Genomic DNA, 21,212 nt, shown 5'->3' on the forward strand with positions numbered 1-21,212 from the left:
ACCAATAACAAAACCAAAAATAATTATTTTGTGCTGCTTCTTTTTTTTTCTGCATAGGCACAATAAATATTGGGGAAACTAGGAAGGGAATTTGATACATAAGGTGCTGTGGACAATACTACATAGGGTAACCACCTACATAGATAGGCCTCACTAACAAATTGTTTAGTACTCGAGATGCGAAACCTATGTGTATCCTAAATTGCTCCACTCATCACATAATCCTGAAACCCTCATTCAGGAAGACCCAACCCCATCGCTAACAAAATCCCTAGAAATTAAGAAAACCTTCCAATTTAAGAAACATCTTTTTAACAAGAAAACCCAAAGAATCAATTGAGAGACATCTAATCCAATCCAAAGGCCTCTACCAATAGGTAACGATTAATAGGGATTGAAGTAGCTAGGGAAACAAAGAATTGGGAGAGGCTTATTTCTAGTATATTTCTCACTAAAAAGCTTATCCTATGTTGCCTGTCTCCTGGCAATGAGAAGAGACATGTAAAATGAAGTCTTTCAGGATTGTTCATGGTCATACCAGATGATTCTGGGAGGTTACTCCCAGCTTCATACTTTTGGGGTCACTTCCTGCTGCCCAAGATTTCATATGGTGTCAGAGGATTAATCCAGGACTCTTACATGCAGAACCTGCACTCCAGTCCTTTAAAACATCTCCTTGGCCCCCATTTTGTTTTAAATAAGTAGAGTATGAGTGACTCAACAATAAGATGACCAAGGGCTGGAGCCATAGCTGGGAAGGGAGGGTGCTGGCCTTAAATGTAGCTGACCAAGATCCAATCCTAGGCATTCCTTATGGTACACTGAGCACTACCCTAGGAGTGTTTCCTGAGCTTAGAGCCAAAAGTAACCCCTTAGCACTGATTCCTAAGAACAGAGCTAGGAATAACCCCTGGGCACTGTTTGGTATGACCCAAAACAAAAAGAAAAAGAAGAAAAGAAATAAAAAGAAATGTCCAGCAGAAGATAGAGGAGATAAAGAAGTTTAACTACTTGAGTCAAAGATATTGTACAAGATTTTATATCTTTTAATTGTGAGATATAAAAGTCAATTGAGTTGCAATTTCTTTATCAATTTGATGAAACAACATAGATTTTTGTATAAGCAGACTTACTTATTAGCACTGACTTATTAGCAATTATTCCATCCACTCTGTGAAGATAATTTCTTGAAAGTAAATTATACCATCTTGGTACTTTATGCAAATAATCTACAAGTACTTGCTGTAACATCAGGTCTGTGCTCCAAATTCTGCTTCCTGCAATCTTAGCCAGCCCTGGAAAACTCCTTTCATAGGGTAAGCAGTATAAGATTTAAGTACAAGGGGGGGAAGAGGAAACAACTTGAATGCTGTTGATTGGCTCTTATTGAACACTTCCACAGAAACATCATCACTTCTAATTGTTTGATGACCAGCATTCATAATGTCAGGATGTTTTTGTATGAAAGAAATGCAAAAATCATTAATTTCCTGTTGATGTGAGAGAGAAGGAAACTCAAGGCCCTTTCCCTGTAGGTTTCAAAGTATTACAAAAAGGTTAAATGTGGAAAACCAGTGCTAGAAATTTGTGGGATACTGTTACACACTGGCCAGATAGATGGTACAGGGGATAACTCATGTGCCTTTCTTTCAGCCAACCATGAGCTGATCTCTCAGTACTACTTGATACCTCAGTACCCCTGGTGTGACCTGGTCAGCATCAGCAGCACAGGGCCTGAGAAGTTCTCATCCTCAGACTCTTTCCTTGAACCAACAGCCCCGTTGCTAAGAATCTCTTGGAGGATCCCCCAGGACTTTTGGGAAGCCCCAGAAGTAATCATGACAAAATGAAGATGTAGACACAAAAGAACTCTTTCCTCTTTTCTCTATGCCACAGAGGTGACATGGTTCCTAATCACCTCCCTATCAGCTCTGCTCACTCTATTGTGGATATCCCCTTTCCCAACTTCTTGTTTATCCCACTTGTATGATCAGAACGACCCACACCTGAAATGGGCAGGTAGAAGAGTGTGCATGGGGTGGAGGGAGAAAGGGGATAAGAAAGAGAGTTATAGAGAGAAGAGAGAGACAGCAAGGAAGCCTGGAGAGCATCTAAAAGAGGCAGGAGGGATCATAGAGCATCAGGAGAGAAGCTGCTTAGCTTAGAAGCCTTGTGACACATGACAGGTCAGGTCTTGTAATAAAGATGGATTTCTCCTGAAACTTCATCTGACTGCTTTGTGAATTTCTCTGCCTTCACCCTGCATCCTTCAAACCTGCCAGGCCATAATGGTTTCAGGAGCTGGGCCGAGCCAAGGGGGGCCTCACCATCCCTCTACCAGCATTAGGACTCATTAATTTATATTAAAACAAGACTCAGTACTTGACGCATTCTGAGTAATCAGCTAGTTAATTAGGATTGGAATTTTAACTTAGCTGGAGAAACCTGCAAGCTGAGTAAAAGGAAATGCTCCCATCAATCTGATCATCCTATAATCTTAACTGAGACTAGATTTTTCCCAGGGGACACCCCTGCTCATTGATTATTATTGGAAACCAAATCTTTCTGGTAAAAGCTTTTCCATATTAGGCTGCACACTCAAAATTCCAGAGCAGGTGCTCCAACAGAAGTGTCTGAAGGTGGATCAGAGCAGAAGAAAAGGGTGTAAGACAAGGTTGTACATGAACCCTCATAGATGTTCTCATGGAAACCCACCATTGTTGCTTTGGAAAAACACCTCATCCATGTACAGAGATTCCAGGTCCAAAACACAAACACACAAAAGCCACTGACATTCTTCTGGCCCAAGAAGTTCAATGGGAATTGGACTGGGGCAGTGCTGTCCACAGGACTAACCTGACTTTTAAGGAGGAAAAGTGTGAAAAATCCTTTTCTAGCCAAAGCCTTCTCGTTTGGAATAAAACCAGTGTATCTGTGTACACTTTTTCCCCCAACCAAAAATTATGTCTCCCTCTTTCCTAGACTTCTTTTAAAAGCAGGTAGTGACCACAGAAGGTAGAGTTTTCACATTAGATAAAAAATGCCTTTGGTTAGGCCCAGAGTATGACTTGGTTTGCCAACTCAGTCTGCTGGCAAGGGCCAGCTTCCCTCCTCCCAATGCATCCAGGAGAGAGGACATTCCCCCAGATGATGACTAAGATAGAACAGGTCCTGGTCTGATGTGCAGTCACTTTATTTCTCTCTAACAATGCTTATATAGGACCGGATGAACTGGGCTACTTGCAGAGTGGCAGGGCCCAGTGCACAGAGATGGACGTTCAGGGATGTGACTCACCAGGGAGAAGTTAAACATGAACATTGGGGATTGTGAATGTTTGGGAGCAACACAATGGGTCAGAAAAGTGACCTTATTCCTCTTGATCAGAGATCTTTGTGAAGGAGGAGCGATGGTCAGAGTCAAGCCTGTGAGTAGTCTCTGATTATGCCTCAAGGACAATCCCCAGAACAGTGGCTCTATGGGGGAGGGATTCCAAGGAACCATCATTCTATAAGCGGTTTCATTTGCCAAGTGGTCCTGGAACAGAATCCAGGGGGATCTAAGAACTCAGCAGCAAAGTTCTGGCAGGCCTGAGACCTTGGTTTGATCCTCAGCTCCTTACCATTGCAGTCCCTGAGCTTTTAGCTCATCACAAATCAATTCAGAAAGGAGAGTGGTTCTTTTAGAAAGGGTGCCACAGGAACAGGGAGAGAGCTCAAAGGACTGGAGCACTTGCTTTGCACACTAGATGGAGGCTCAGATTCAGCCTCTGCCAGTATATCATTCTTGGGCACTACTGTAATTATCCCTATTGTCCTTTGAGCACCGATGGGACAACCGCTGAGCCAGCACTAAGCACCCCTAAAAACAAAAAAAGACACCATAAGCATCCTGGTGGCCAGATTTTCACAGAATCCCCTGTGTTCTGCAGATACATTTCTAACAGTTTTCTTCTGGTTGGGGATATATTTTAAGGCAATTGAAATGAGATCACTCATATGTTTCAGTATGTTGGAAGCTCTGTCTTTGAAAAATAGTTCAGACTTCTCAAAGAAGGAGCAGCCTTTGAATCAAAGGTTTTCTAATCCCCTTGTTGGTTGTAAATGAAGTAGATCTTAAAGAAGCTCCAGGAGTCTCTCATTCTCCGAGCTCATGAGCCTCAAAGATGCTGCATTCACAAGGAGGCATGTACCATTTCTGGAGCAGCGTTCCAGAACTTTCTCAATCCTTGGATACAGTTTTTCAAAAATAATTTATCTACAGACCATTTTGAGTTACCATATAATCATACTTTATAATTTTATATAGTTTAGTTATTTTATAGGCTTTTTCTATATATTTTATAGTTTAGTTATTTCATTTCTTTCATTGAAATCTTCAGATTTTTATTTTATTCGTTCAACTGAATCACTGAGATACATAGCTACAAAGTGGTTGATGGTTCCCATCACACAGTGTTTCAATACCCATCTCTTTATTGCACACTTTATTCCCCTGCCACCAATGTCCCTAGTTACTCTCCCACCCATCTCCACTACCACCTGAGCCTGACTCAATGATGGACATTATTCTTGCTTTATATTTTAGCCATCCCTACCCAGTAAAACCATAGAGGTTCCATAAAAGCAAGCAGCATGTTTTCTTCCCAGAAGAAGGCGGCATTGGATGAGAAGTTTCTCTGGCTTTCTGGCAGGTACTGATATTAACATGTGTGGCTTGGTTTGGCTTTGCAGGAATGTCAGTTCGGCCGGAGAGGAGGCACGCAGAAGAATGCGGGAGTGTGAAGGACTCACCGATGCGCTGCTCTACGTGATCCAGTCTGCACTGGGGAGCAGTGAGATCGATAGCAAGGTTGGTTGGCTGCACCTACAGAGTATATTCACAATGAAGCACACACCAGGAACCACAGCTGGGCTAACAAAGATTGAGTGGAGGCCTTGGGAATGTTCTCACTCTAAAATGGATCTGGATCTCTGCATGTGCTTCCAGAGTTTTCCAAACATAAGTTGACATCAAAGCCTGGAATGACACCTCAAGCTGTGAATTAATAGTGAATAATTAGGTATTTTTGTGTATCACAGATTATAGGGAAGACTGTAGGAGCTTTCACTGGACATTTCACCATCTGTTTTTTAAATTTAACAGAGTCTAGTCAAAAAGAAAACCATTTAAACTCCCTAAGAGTTGAATACTTCTGTATTCTTAAAAGTTTACTGTGTCACAATTGCGCATTATAAAAAATGCTTACTGAAAATACCCCTCATGTAATTGCAGGAAGTATTGTAGAAATGCGGCCAAGAGGCTGTTGCTGACATGTTCAGTGGTTTCGTATTTATTCAACCTTTCCCTTCACAAATCTGGATGGAATGGACTATGCTTCTCCAGCATTTCAATTTTTTTTTTGTTGCCTCAGTCTGTTTTTTTTGATTCATTTGAATTCATTCCCAAGTGGAAATGTCTGTGTTTTCATATAGTCTTGCTTTGAAAGAAATGCATTTAATAACTGTCATCTCTCAGTAAGAGTTTCTCAGGAGTGGGCCATTGATACTTTTGGGCCAAGCAGTGCTTTGTGGCAGGGCCAGAACCCTGTACTGTAACAAGGTGACAGCTTCCCTGGTTTCTGTCCACAAAATACCAGTTGCATCCATCACCTCTAGTTGTAGCCAAAGGCTGAATTTGCAGTTTGGGGCAAGAAACAAGTGGGGGACAAAATGGGCTCTAAGTGCAAACCAGTCTTTTCCCCATAGTTGGACTTCCGAGTCTCCATCATATTTGCTTCTAGACATCAAATAAGCAAAGGAACCTAAAGCCCATCACAGCCCTCTGAAAATTAATGTCAAATTTAGGCCTCCATTTTTCTAACTTTAAAAGAATACTGTGGGTTCAAGAGATGGTACAGTGGGGAGGGTATTTGTCTTGCATGCAACTGACCCTGGTTTATCTGCCAGCACTCCATATAGTCCTTCTGAGTTCCACCAAGAGTGATACCTGAACACAAAGTCCACAGTAAACCCTGAACAATGTCAGGTGTTCCCTTCCAAAAAATAAAATAAATACAAGCAAAGGCTGATAAAGCAATTTGATATATGTTTGGGATTAAAACCCACCTTAGTAGGTACAGGTTTGAAAGGACTCTCATGCAAGAAAGAATATCATTTTTATTGTAAACTTGGGTGAATTATTTTATTCATATGGCTACTCATTGCTATAAGGGCTACATAATGTTTCTCAACCCTGATCTCATATTATGGTGACAGAGAAATGTAAGGTTGATGCAAGCCTCAGTGATCCATTCAATATATTTGTAGCCATGGGATTTTCTGGGACTTCACCCCTTTGAGCATTGGCTTGTTCCAATCACACTTGTTCCTGTCACACAGTAACAGCCATGGTCATTGTATTATCATTTTTAGAGATGGAAAATAATAGAATAAATCTTCAATCGTCCCCTTTGTTTAACCCCCTAGGTGACCATTTACCTTTTTATTTCAATGACAAGAAAATTAAGTCCCTCCAGAAATGACCATGCGGGATGCCTTGAGGATTCAGTGGTACCTAATCATATAAAAAATGACCATCTTCAAAAAGAGCCACAAAAAGCAATTCGCTGAAGCCACAAGCTGGTGGTCTGTCTAAATATTGAGTGATAAGACTATGGGAGTGTGTCTGAGCTAAGTAAGCTACTGGAGATGGGACCAGGCTGCTGATGTCCAAAGGGCTTTGAAGGCAAGACTCTGACAAATATCACAGTTTTATTTATTATAAAAGCCCAGGGGCCTTCAAACCTCCAGTCCAGGAGAGAGTGATAAAGAGGGAGAGAGATAGGCTTGGGATCATGGTAAGGTCAGGTTGAGATCTAGTTTATGTAAAGGGATACAGCCAAAAGTAGATAAAGGTCTATACAAATCAGAGAGAAAAGCCACAGCCAGGGTAGAACAAGTTTAATCTACTTGCTCCTCCAACTGTCCCTTTAAATTGCCAATCAACTATTCAATCACTCCAGTTTTCCCCACTGGAGGTTATAGTCTCAGCCAGCCAATCACGATTAGAGTCTTATTTAAAGTGGCAGACACCTTTCATGGCTAGCTGGGGCTACACTGTAGGACTAGAGGAGTGGGTCATTAAGACTCTTATTATAATAGATCTTGAGAGCTTGACTATGGCTACCTCTTGATGCTTAAAATACAGTTAGAGTCAATAGTTTCTTCTTGCCTGGCTGAGTGTTGTGTCCCTGCAAAAAGGTAAGACAGCCATCCTTTAGGTGCCTGGTTCAAGACTTAGATATCTAAGACTTAGACAGGCTTAGACATCTTTATATCTGATGTACCTCCCAAACTACTCATAAGTCTTTTGGGAGACCCTCTCTTTTCATGTTCACCCTTTTCTCTCAGAAGGGTATAGTGGAACCAGTGAAACTGTTGAGTTTTGAAGTTAGAAGATTCTCTAGATCTTCCTGAGCCTGAGCTGGAAGACAAAGTAGAGCTCTTGTAACCCAGCAAAAGCTCACTGCCTGTTCTTCCTAAAAGCAAAACATAGTGGCACTGGATTCTGAGAAAATAAAGTATATCATGAGCTCTGGGAGGCAGAAGGCAAATCTCATATCTGTCTCTTCGATCCAAGGGCCAAAGTGGGTGGCAATTATGAAATTAGGGGATAAGGCAAAGATGGGAATGGAGGATTTGGAATTGCTGATTGGTGTCTGTATTGGTCCAAATGAGGACAAATGACTGGATTGTCCTCCTAGTGGGATTTCTGGCATTGGACCAGGCTCTCAGAAGATGATAAAATTCCTTATCTAATGATTCCATGCATGGGTGAATTGTGTTTCCTAGGAATTGGATTCTCAGGTGCCAAATATGTTATTAGTTCACATGTTCAAAATAAGAGCATGTGAACAGAATGCCAATTTCTGTCTCCATTTGGGGGAATTCTGTTGTGTGGTTTCTCCTATTCTTTCCACCTACATTGGTGGTGAGAACGTTGCACTGGTGAAAGGGGAGTGATTTTTATAACTAAAAACCATCTATAAACATGTTTGTAATCATGGTGCTTAAATAAAGATATTAAAAATTAAAATAAAATAAAATAATAAAAATAAGACTTAGAGACCTCAGTCTGAGAGCCAGAATCCTGAGAGCATGTAATTCTACAACTTGGATTCCAACCTCCACACAAACACCAGGCAAGCAGCAACCATTTAAAAGGAAAGAAACTGAAAGAAACGAAGAAAATAAATGATAAGCTATGGGGACCAAAGGTCAAGGGGTTCCCCCAAGTTCTTCGTCTGTGAATAGGAGAAGCACAGCTAATTATGAGAACCATAGATTCAACAACAATGAAATTCTGAGACCCAAATTTCAACAACTAAGTTTAAAAATGTGCCTAAGGAGTTGGTAGGCTGGTAGGGGACGGGGAGGGTACTTGGAAGCCCTGGTGAAGGGAAGTTGACACTGATATTGGGATTGGTGCTGAAATACAATATGTCTTTTTAAAACCCTTCAACTTAATTTTCTTCGTAAATCCTGGTTCTTTAATACAATGTTAAAAAATAAAATTATTAAAATAAAAAAAAAGAAAAAACGCAGTTCCAGGGAAATAATTTTACCCTTGGGTGAGCACAATTTCTGGTTTATCAGGAACATTCTTGGATTGCACCCATAGCTCCATTTTTTTCTCCAAGAAAGTGCCCTGATGGATGGTAATTTTCAGCATCAACTGGGCTGTCTTTGTTCTTGACTGAACTTGGGTTTGTAGTGGTTTGTAGAAAACTGGCCCCTGAGCGCTGCCGGTGTGACCCCCCCCCCAAAAAAAAAAATAAAGAAAAGAAAAAGAAAACTGGTCCCTGGCCTTTCTTATGGTGTGGGTCCTTCTGTCCTCACAGATGATTCCCAGTAACAGCAACTTGAAGTGGTCTCTGTGGTCAAAAACTAGGTTCTTGGAGGAGGAAGCAAACAAAAATATCTTCATGTGTCGAGCTAGGAAGAAAGGTCTACAGGACTCAGCCCAAAGAAGTTATTTCTGCTGTGTGCCTTTGGGAGACAGTAGCTAAACACACAGGGAAAGTCTTTCCCAAGGGGTTTCAAATTTGCGGCCCGCAGGCCACAAACGGCCCTCCCTACAACATTTTGTGGCCCTGCCCTAGAGGAATCTTTTTTTGTTTTGTTTTGTTTTGTTTTAGCTGTTTGGGTCACACCCCCCAATGTTCAAGGCTTACTACTGACTTTGCACTCAAGGACCACCCCGACTTTGCCTCCTGTGGCTCCGAGGTAAATTGAGTTTGAGACCCCTGGATGGGGATTGGTTGCTATTCTGGGTGGGTGGAGGAGTGTTGGTTAGTTTTTATTCACTGCTCCTCTGTCTCCTTTTGTTTTTGTTTGTTTTTTTGGGGTTCTCCAGACCGTTGAAAACTGTGTGTGCATTTTAAGGAACCTCTCGTACCGGCTGGCAGCAGAAACGTCTCAGGGACAGCATATGGGAACCGATGAACTGGACGGGCTGCTGTGTGGCGAAGCCAATGGCAAGGATGCGGAGAGTTCCGGGTGCTGGGGCAAGAAGAAGAAGAAAAAGAAATCGCAGGATCAGGTGAGGAGCCTGGCTCTGCTCTATAGGAAATTCATATTTGATTTTGATAGAGATCATGTAGTATATACACAGTAGGAACATTCTCTCATAAGTCATCACACCTCAGACACCTGAAAATATCTCCCTAGATAAGCAACCCAGACACTAAAAACTTCTCACAAAAAGTGTGCTCCTCAATTCCCTCACCAGTGCTGTGGATTCAGCCTGGCACCAGATCTTCTATGGGTTGATTTGCGCATCACTTGAAGATTTTTGTTGGGGTCAACTGGTATGGGGAGTGCACAGTATGGAAGGTGTAAGAAGGGGCTGAGGACGGGGTTACAGATTGACCCCACTGAGTGAGAGGGTAGGTGTCTTGGGAGGGGTTTGTTCTCTATTTCTGGAAAAGGAGAGCAGTGAGAACTCTCAAAGCATCTTGCTGACATTACTATGAAAGCATATGTCATGGAAAATTCCCTGTGCTGAATAATCAAAGGAAAGATTCTCCCTCTGCTTCCATGAGCCTCAATGGCACCAGACTTCAGTTAAGAGAGGATAGTAAGAGCCACCAGCTATTGGTGCAACCAGCTATTGAGTGAATCCCAACATTCTGATACTGAGACATAGGTCAACCTTCCTGAGACATCAAATTATGGGACAGCCTTCCTAGGAGTCTGAATCTTGGACCATCCTACCTGGGACATCAAGCCATGGACCAGTCTTCTTGGAACATCGAGTTATGGGTCAGTTTTCCTGAAGCACTAATTCAAGTCATGAGCCAGCTTTCCCTGGGTAACCTAGTCCTATCCCAGCTACTCATCCAGCATGTATGTAGGTTGCTTTGAGGGAGAATTCCTCTCAGGTCCCATAGTCATCCCAGGATTCTGAGAAAGGTGGACACTGTGCCTGATACTGGTCTCATTCTAGAAGATTATGCTTCCATCCCCAGGGAGTTGTCTAGTTCTGTACTGGACACTCATGTCACCTGCAGATGTGACGATGCCTATAAGGCCGAATAGAGAAGTCAGTGGTCAGAGGAGTGACAATAGGCATTTCTACAGAGGACAGACAACAACCTCTTACCAAGGTGTTGACTGCGTCATGTGGCTCATGGAAGTAATTTTCCATATATAGACATGAACTCTACTTGTATTTATGATTCATTAAGCAGTTTTCTGAGTTGAGTAAAATAAAGTGATGAACAGAATGCTGTCATTTTTGCCAGATGTCTAGGTGAAAACATATAGAATTCATTTGCTTTTTTTCACACTGTCTTTAAATGATAGATGGGGGCCTTTTTAAGAAAGTTCTCTACCCTTCTCTCTTCTATTACAATAATTAGAGCCACATATATTGGTTGTGATGCTCGCTGAGGCCCTCTAATGGCCTCACAAAGGGAATGCTCCTGACATCTTGGTTACACTGCCCATCTCTCTGTAACATTTGAAAAGGAGGCTCAGCCTTATTCCATTTTGGCCTGAATTTTGATGTGGTTGAGGAACCAGAGCTACTGCCTCACCGATATCTCTATGAAATGCTGCTGTAGCCTTATCACTATGGAGTAGGAAATGATGAGTCACCCCAAGAAGAAGCTATATTATTGTCTCCCTTGTCTTCCAACAAAGCCTGCCCCCTGGTGGCTTCTGCTTCCTCTCTGGAGAAGAGGTCCAACTCCCTAGAGAAGAGGTGAACACCCTTATCCTATAGGCATCCACTTCCCAGAGGACCTCTTGTATCATTCCTTCCTGGGATGGGATCCTGTGACTTCCATGAAATTCCTGCATTAAGTGCAATGTGGACATTGATAAACATCTCTGAACCCACATGGCCCTTTCTAAGGGAGTTGCCATCTAGCTTGGCATTGCTGACAGGATGCAGGAGACAGTGGTTCTGGCTCCCAGCTTAGTAAGTCTCAAGACCCATGAGCCCCTGAGAACAGGTACTTCGAATGGACTGGCAGCTTCTTCTTATGTTGCTGTCCACGAGCCCTCAGATTCAGATCTACAAGGAGGAATATGTAGAGCATGGACCACATTTCCTTTACTGCAAGAACTTCCAAGTAGGGTCCCTTTTGGACCAAACCTAATGGGTATGGGAAGCAAGGGCTGTGTTAGCAGAACCTTGGTATCTCCTTATATTTTGTCTTGGTGACTTACTCATGATTTAAAATCTAGGATGGTGAGAGTCATAATTGGATGGAGTGATATTCCTCTAGATTACAGGCTGAGGACTTCAACGGTGTCCTCATTTTTATTTATTTAGTTTTGTTTTGCGGCTATATTTGTTAATGCTCAGGAATCACTCCTTGTGGGCTCAGGACAAAAAATGTGGTGCCAAGGATCAAACTCAACTTGGCTTTATGCAAGGCAAGTGCCCTAGTCACTGTATATATCCTCTGGCCCTACTGGTCCTTATTTTTAATTAGCATTACAAACATAATGAACATTTGAAATGCCTTGTTACCAGAAGTCCATTGTCTTTCCCATAAGTACTCCCATTTGTTCATAGATAAAAGTGTTAAAGCTCTCTCTCCCAAATGTATTCCAGCATGAAAAATAGCCATGCTTTGGATGAGCTATATAATTCATGTTTTGTTTTGTTCTTTATCTTTGCCTTAAGGCATTTTCTTTTTGTTTTATTTACCATAAAGAGATATCACAGTCCTGCAATTTCAATAGATAACAGTTTTGAGACTTTTGTGTGGAGGTTAAGGTGCCGAGGCTGCCAGGGTTTACCTATACTATATACTAGAGAATTGTTCAATAAAGTTTACACCTTAAAGCAGTGGTCCTCAAACTATGGCCCGCAGGCCACATATTGTATTTGTATCTGTTTTGTTTCTTCATTGCAAAATAAGATATATGCAGTGTGCATAAGAATTCGTTCATGGGGCCGGGCGGTGGCGCTCGAGGTAAGGTGCCTGCCTTACCTGCGCTAGCCTAGGAGACGGACCGCGGTTCGATCCCCCGGCGTCCCATATGGTCCCCCAAGCCAGGAGCGACTTCTGAGCGCATAGCCAGGAGTAACCCCTGAGCGTCACCGGATGTGGCCCAAAAACAAAAAACAAAACAAAAAAAAATTCGTTCATAAGTTTTGTTTTTACTATAGTCAGACCCTCTAATGGTCTGAGGGACAGTGAACTGGCCCCCTGTTTAAAAAGTTTGAGGACCCCTGCCTTAAAGGATGAACAATTAACTCGTCATTCTCTTCTTTTCTTCAATTTATTCTTTGTCTTTTACTTTTCATCAGCGAATGATGTGTGTGATAAAGGAACATAATGAGGATTCTGATTATAACAATATAATCATACAATATCATAAGAAAAATGTAACTATTAAATATGTGATATTTACTCATTAAATACTTCCCACTGTTATAGTGGTGCAACAGAAAATGTGAAATGTTAAAATAAAGAAACACTTTATTAATAAGTTTTATAATCACGAGATTTTAAAGATGGAAAAAACACAATTGCCCCCCCACTTTCTCATCCCCACTTCCCTTTGTTTAGTTAGCTTTGACCACAATAATTTTCATTGTGGTATATTCTCTTTCTAAGTTCTATTTAATTTCCATTAATAAACCTTTTGCACTTAAACCATCATTTAACTATTTGTGATTGTTTTAGTTACACCTTCCCTTGTTACTCTTTTGATTCAATTTAAAGCAAATTTAGCTGACAGAATTCTCATGTGATTTTTAGTTACCTTTGGTTTATGTCAATAATCTATAGAGTTTTCTCTATTCTGTCTGTCACTTGTTTAATATCCATAATGTTTAATGAGAGTATTGAGAACCAAGCAGCTTGATTACAAGTTGTTGTACAGGAATGTACCATAATGAACATTTACACACAGATATTCTGATTATTTGATCATTGCTTTACCTCCAGCATGTTAATCACAATATATATCGCATTGATCATTAGCCTTCCTCCACCATTTACAATCAAGCTGATTCATCTCATCTCCTCCTACCTGTAAGAAAGTGCTGAATGCATTCTCCAAGAGCTTATTCATGCTACCATGTGTTACAATTATGGGTGGCTCCAACCTCTTTAGTGAAAACTCTTAGTTTGTATAATGTTTCTCCTATTATGGTTGGCCTATCAGCTACTGATGTATTACCTGCCATGAAGTCACTAGATGTGCTAAGATATTAGTTTTATTTTCATATGAGATGTTTGTAGAAGGCAATGATGGAATGTACCACATTGCTAAAGATGTTTAACCTCTTATTTTTTTTCCCCAGTGGGATGGAGTAGGACCACTTCCAGACTGTGCAGAACCACCAAAAGGGATCCAGATGCTGTGGCACCCATCCATAGTCAAACCCTACCTCACACTGCTTTCTGAGTGCTCAAATGCAGACACGCTGGAAGGGGCAGCAGGCGCCCTGCAGAACTTGGCTGCAGGGAGCTGGAAGGTATGGCTGGTTCCTTACAATAAACAAAAAAAGTGACAAGCACATCCTTAGGACGTTATACAAGTTCAGTTTGAGAAATGTACTGTTAATAAAGTTTTGAAGGGCATTAGAGAAATAGTCCTTTCACTAAGCTGTTGGACTTAGAAAGACATTTCTTCTAAAAATTCATCTTAAGGCCTCAGGGGTCCTTGAAGTTCACTCCAAAATAGGGAAGAATAGATGTAAGTAACAGACATTGGAAATGCTGTGATATCCTTTCCATTCTTTTTAAGCAATTTCATTTTTAGGGGATATTGTGGCATGCTGACATTTTTCAAAGCACAGTTGTTGACTTTTAAGGGAACTAAAACCCAAACATATTATATAATAATGCATGTGACTCCTGCTAATACCTTTGGTCAAGTCTCTAAAGGAAAAAGAGCCTCTCGCAATTTAAAATTATGGGCTGTCAAAGAAGAATGGCATTGCTAGCTATATCCCAGATGAAATTGTTTAAAAAGAAGCAGGTGTTTGCTCTGGTTGAAGATTAATACTCCTTTCTCTCTGTGTCCTTAAAAATTCGCCTCATTCCTGATTAGTTTTTATAGCAGATTTCCAGGACCCTTATTTTGAGGGTAGAAAAAATCCACTATCACAAAGAACTATTGAAATTGGCCACTGATATTAACAGAACACACTTGTTTGATTGCATGGAAAAAGATCATATCTTAAGAGCACAGAAAAGACATATCAAAAGAGAGAACATTTGGACTTTTTCAATCCATTCTTCATGCATTTATTACAATAATGATCACCATATTCATAAATCATTCACTTATCATTTGTTTTGATGAACTGTATCAATATATGCACATATATGACAAATATCTGTCCCACATATAGCACCTATAATGTCTTCTATACATTGTCAATCCTATCACTGTTCTCTCCATTCTTATGGTATCTGCAGTATCTGCCTTTTTACTCCTCTGTGTCCTTCTTCTGTACGCATTTCTATAGTCACGTGTATATCACTGCCTTCTTTCATCCCTATTCTCAAGGCCTGGACCCTGACAATAGCTCTTATAAAACTGGCTCTATTTATCTTGAGAGACTCAGAAGTGAGCATATTCTTTATTACCACCCAGAAGGCATCTCAAATGTTAAAACTCCAGGATTCTGATTTGAAAATATCTGTTGTGTTCAACCCAAGAAAATCCTACAGAGTAGAATCTCACCAGGAAATTCCAGAATCTGTCATACTAGGAAAACGATAGTAATGGAGCTGCTTCTTTAAATTAGTCCTTGGATCTTAACGCTCCCCAAGTTTAGGAGGCTTTGAGTCACATCACAGGATAAACCCAGGTCCTCCCTTTCTAAATTTAATGGCATTGTATTTCAGGTGCATTGACATCAAGCAAAGATTTACCCTACATCATTCAAATCAGTCACAATACTTGCTGTTAAAAATAGAACAGGGGGGGGGGGCGGCGAGGTGGCGCTAGAGGTAAGGTGTCTGCCTTGCAAGCGATAGCCAAGGAAGGACTGCGGTTTGATCCCATATGATCCCATATGGTCCCCCCAAGCCAGGGGCAATTTCTGAGTGCTTAGCCAGGAGTAACCCCTGAGCATCAAACGGGTGTGGCCCGAAAAAAAAAAATAGAACAAGCAAGGAGCAGGGGAGATAGCATGGAGGTAGGGCGTTTGCCTTTCATGCAGAAGGAAGGCGGGTCTAATCCCGGAATCCCAATATGGTCTCCCGAGCCTGCCTGGGGCGATTTCTGGACGTAGAGCCAGGAACCCCAGAGCTGCAGGGTGTGACCCAAAAAACAAAAACAAACAAAAAAAAATGGAACAAGAGGGAGTGGAGAGATGCACAGTGGTAGGGCATTTGCCTTGCACAGGGCCGACCTGGGACAGATCCAGGTTCGATTCCTGGATCTCCATTATGGTCCCCCAAGCCTGTCAAGAGTGATTTCTGAGCATAGAGCCTAGAGTAATCTCTGAGCGCTGCCAAGTGTGGCCCAAACTGGAAGAAGAAAAAAAAAATGGAACAAGGTGCCAAAAATCAATATGTAGGCAATGTATCGTGTTTTTACTAATGTTGTCACTCTATGTAGCAGACACGCACAGTTTTTTCAAACTCTGACCTCACTGACCTTTCATAGAGGAAGGACTAGATTGACATGGGTTGTAGATGTGAATATGACCCATGACACTGAGCTACCTAAGAAAACTAATGATATATCTACCCTAAAATAGGATTTAAAAATAAACTATCACGTTTTGAGAAATAATTATATACTCGTCACATCAATTTAAAATTATATGAGTCTTTGAGCTATAGAAGATTTGAATTGTAAGATTTTATTTTATTTTATTTTCTGGTTTCTGGGCTACACTCGGTAATGCTCAGGGGTTACTTCTGGCTATGCACTTAGAAATTGCTCCTAGCATGGGGGCCAAATGGAACATCAAGGATTTAACCCAGTCCATCCTGGGTTATCCAGGTGCAAAGCAAATGCTCTACTGCTGTACTATCACTCTGGCCCCAAGAATTGTAAGATTTTAAAACTCTGCCTTCATAAATATTTTTAACAAAAATGGCAAAATATTTAAGACTCAAATAAATCTAGAGTTTTAAATACAATGCCTGAGACATGGAATAGGATTAACATGGCAGAAGAAGACATGGTTTGTCACGACCCATAACAGACGTCTTGCGTCCCTAAGGAATGGTTGAACTTGAAAACCAACAAAAATGTTACATAATAAAAATATACTCAGATTAGAAAAAGGAATAAAAAACAGAAAAAAGAGATGATGTGTGTATAATTGCTACTTGTGAGAGGAGAGATAAGAGAATATAACAGAAAAAATTTGAAAACAGTATTGAAAATTTTCAAATTCAATAAACTCATGCTCACAGATCCAAACAGTTTAAGGAATACAAATCACAAGAAATATGAATATGTCTTAATATACTACAATCAAATAGATAGTAAAGAAGAAATTGTAGAAGCAGCTAGAATAGAAGAACATATTATATACTTAGGATGTGCCATATCTAAACACCAAATATGAGTATCATCACACACATTGCTCATGTTTTCCTGTGAGTTCTTAAAAATCCACTAATACAATCTTCTATATGAGAATAAGCAATTAAAAAAATTTCTCTTTTCATTCTCATTTTTTTCCAATGTTCTGAGACTTTCAAAGCAGAAGTCAGGTCTTATTTATCTCAATGAGTAGCTAAATGCTAGTTGAAAGAAAATATTCAAATATGAACCTTTGTCTGAAGTAGCACCTCAATTCATGAGTTACTTATAAGTTTCTAGCAGATACTAATTCATAAGACTTGGGCATAGACTTGACCAAGCCATTTTCTTTGGGTTTTGACTCAGGTGCAGTCAATTGATTGAAATGCAATCAATGCAAAGTGAATTTGATAAAATTTAAATTGTGGGAGAACTATTTTTTTTCAATTCCAAGCTCATTGATGCTTTGTGGGTTACAGATTTCTGCAATATTGACCAGTTTCTCTATTGCAGAACTTTATGTTCTGTGTAACTTACCAGGTGCTCTGTCTCATCAATAACTATATTAGAAAACAAAGTTTCTGAACTATATCTGAATTTTCAGGTATTTTAAATTTATAAATTTAAATGTATGCACAAAGTTTAAAATGTTTATATAATTTTGACATTTAAAATACTCCCTGACATTTGATTATAAAATAAGTATCATAGAAATTCCCAGTAATCCCAGTCAATAACATCTTGTTGACAGTTTTTAAGTTCTTGAGCCCTGACAAATGTGTAGCACAATTATTTACAGTGTGAAATTTATCTCCACATCTATGACACACTTGTTTTGTAGATTTTTTTCTTATAAAAATAGAGAGGCTGATGTCAGAGAGAGAAAAGCATAAAGGCTAACTAAGCACATGCCTGATACCTGTTCGATCCCCTGCATCATATGATGACCCAAATATCACATGGTCCGTCCCTGTGAGAACTGAGTACCAGCAGGCGTAACCCTGAGGGTCCCAACACCACTAGGGGGACTTGGGCATCCTCAACACCTAAAACTCAAACAGGGTCACTTTACTGGGGAGGGGCATCATTGAGCATCCTCAATATCAATGAGGAGGGATCCTTATAAATAGATAAATAAATAAGATGCTAAGTTATTACTACTAAATATATAAATCAGGATATATTTGAGAATGCATTTCTCTCCTGATAGTGTCAATCTCAGGTGTCAATCTTCCTTACAAGATCCACTGATGTTCCTATTACTAGACCTTTTCAGACAGGACAAGGGCCTGTACAAAGTTCTACATTTATAGACTAAGAGTTTTCTTCTCAGAATTCAATTTCACACTCTAAAGGTCAAACACATGATCATCATTTCTCGTGCTCTGTATTAATTGGCCATTTGATGTGGGAAGAAAAAAATATATAGATGATCTCAAGGGATGAGTTGTGAAAATTGTTTTAGCCAAACCGAAAAGAGTTGTAAGGTTTAGAAGAGTTGAGGTGACTTAAGCAAAAAAAAAAAAATCAGAGTGTATTTCAATGAAATTCTACTGAAGAAAACAAAAAAGTTAAGATCAAATCTTGAGCTATAATCGATTTCATACACTGTAACATCAGATTTCACATGAACTTTATCACTTCCAGAATGTTCCTAATATGTTTTTCAACAATTTGAGTAAACTGTCGAAATTTACTGGATCTTTCTTTAGTTCCTTTAACTTCTTATTACTTAAACAGAAGCAGAAATGTGAAGGTAAATCATCAGAATTTTGCCTGAAGAGCTTTTCATAAAGCTCATTATCAGGAACAATACTGCTCTTTATAGGCAGAACATGTGCAGACACTCACTGTGGCAAATTGATGAGCAAACGCACCTTTCATAATGACTTGAAACATTTTTTAAAATTTTAAAACATTCATGGCTTGGTTTATGGACATCAAAAAAGCATAATGTTATTCTGGAAGAAGCAAAGTGATACATGTTTTTCCTAGCTCTCGTGGACTTCAATTACTTCTTTTGCACAGTCACAGGACTTTACCTCAGATCATTAAAACAATTGAAGATTTGGAGATTTCCAAAATATAAATGAATATCCTTTCTGCTCCCAATTGCAAGCTATTCCTATCACAAGTGAGCATGTGAAGCACACAGATTTACAGAAAAGTAGAGAAAAATGTATTTCTGAATTCTATATTTAACAGAAATACAAAAAGTATCTGTACTTAGTATTTAGCCTAATATTTTAGATATTCTGCACACACATTTTCCTCCCTAAATGGCTAGTTTTCAGTCTATTATTTATCTGTTACTTTTTTTTCTGGACACACCCTGTGACGCTCAGGGGTTACTCCTGATTATGCGCTCAGAAATCACTCCTGGCTTGGGGGACCATATGGGACGCTGGGGGATTGAACCGCAGTCCATCCTATGATACAGCGTGTACAAGGTAGATGACTTGCTGTTTGCGCCAACACTCCGGTTCCTGTCTGTTACTTTTTAATGAACTGGGATATTAAAGTGCTAATAGTGAAATAGCATTATTGCAAATATTAATGAAAAAGGAAAACATCTCTGGTCATGTGTCCAAATGAATAAGAAAAAAGGAAAGAATGAAAAATTGTGAGACATCCCTACAGACAGGGAAAAGAGCCTAGAGATCTAGAATTTAGCATAGATTAGTAGTGAGTATATTATAAAGTAAACCAGGGAGGATTAGTCAGGTTCAACTAATAGAAAGAAAAATTAAGATTTGACATCTAAAATGAAAAAAATTCTTTCTGCTGGTTATCATTAAATGTAAGCTATACGTTTAATTAAAATAAAAGAAACAGAGTTTTGGAATACTATATTCAAAGTTGATTATGAAGTACAACATCTAGTGGGTTAGAAATTGGGTCAGATGAAGAGATATAACAGGCATTTTATAAACAGAATTAATAGATATTATCTGAGGATTCTCCCTTATAGATACAATTTTGTAGACAATAACACTGAGATGATTCCCAGCCTGCATCAGGACTGGGGGGATGTTCTCTAGAGAAGGAAGCAGAAAGGAACTACATCAAGACCAAATCATTGCCTGTAACCACATCCAACTTGGTGATTGCTTTCAAGACCCCCGGAAATAGGATACATATAACAGGCTGCTCAATATTGTAAATTCTGTAGCCATCCCAGCTGACCAGAGAGTTAACCCAGTTTTTAGTAGCTTGGTGTAACTTTTACATTGTCACTAAATGCACTGCCTTCTACCCATTAAGTTGTAGAATTCCATTCGGAAGTTGTAGAAACAGCTCAACCTGAGGAACTCCTCCTTCCGGCCAGGATGCCAAAATAGAGCAAATGATGCTATTTTACCCTGCCCTGAGAGAGTGAGAGGAGAGTATGACTGGAGAGGAAGGAAGAAAAAATGGATTAAGACTCTTAAGTATTAGTCAACAAAAGTGAGTGGTGTCTGAGAGGAAGAAAACATGCAACAGGTCCCTTATGTTTATCCCAGAACACTGCTTTGGAAGGATTTCAGACTATATCACAGAATTCAAAGCCCAGAAAGCTCTCTGGTAAAGATACGGAGCTGGGAATCTAGGTATAATAAGTTTATTGTCAAGAAGACTGATGAGGAGCAAGTCCCACAGAGACAAAACCTTAGATATCTTGAAAAATGGTCTTGGGAACATTGAGTGAAAACCTAAATACCCAAACCAAAGTCAATGACAATAGAATCAAGAAACTATAACAAGCTATACATAAAAATGGACCTATTACACTAGCAGTTTAGGGGGCTAAGGGTGGAGGTATGGGATACATACTGGGAACTATGGTGGAGGGAGGTCAACACTGGTGGTGGGAATGTCCCTAATGCACTGTCATTATGTGCCTGAAATACAACTGTTAAAGGCTTATAATTCACATTGGTCTTAATAAAAAATTAATAAAAATCATTCCCCCTTATACATTGAGCAAATTGCTATCAGTATACACATACTGATACAGTATACATAGGTGAGGGATCTTTCTATGGTTGAGAAAAGAACCTTCTGAAATTATTAGATAAATCAAACCTGACATTCATGCAAGCATGACAGAGCCTGCATTCCAAAAATCCAGACAGAAAAATGTCAGAGGCCACTGGGTAGCATATTTTACAAGAATCTTGCCTCAGGGCTGAAGTATAATAAACTTTAGATCAAATATGCTCTAGCCT

The 21,212-nt window shown here is 39.9% G+C and overlaps 1 protein-coding gene across 4 annotated transcripts in view; it reads left to right on the forward strand.

Moving 5' to 3' along the window:
• The window catches only part of CTNND2 (catenin delta 2), a 974,640-nt gene that overhangs the window by 845,153 nt on the left and 108,275 nt on the right, over window positions 1–21,212 (forward strand). For all 4 annotated transcript variants that reach the window (XM_049767900.1, XM_049767903.1, XM_049767899.1 and 1 more), the window contains 3 exons: window positions 4,732–4,849; window positions 9,395–9,580; window positions 13,811–13,984. In XM_049767900.1, the coding sequence (XP_049623857.1) occupies window positions 4,732–4,849; window positions 9,395–9,580; window positions 13,811–13,984 (478 nt within the window). The remainder of the gene's footprint in view (window positions 1–4,731; window positions 4,850–9,394; window positions 9,581–13,810; window positions 13,985–21,212) is intronic.

The sequence above is a fragment of the Suncus etruscus genome, chromosome 2, assembly GCF_024139225.1.
Source record: "Suncus etruscus isolate mSunEtr1 chromosome 2, mSunEtr1.pri.cur, whole genome shotgun sequence".
Classification (NCBI taxonomy): Eukaryota; Metazoa; Chordata; class Mammalia; order Eulipotyphla; family Soricidae; genus Suncus; species Suncus etruscus.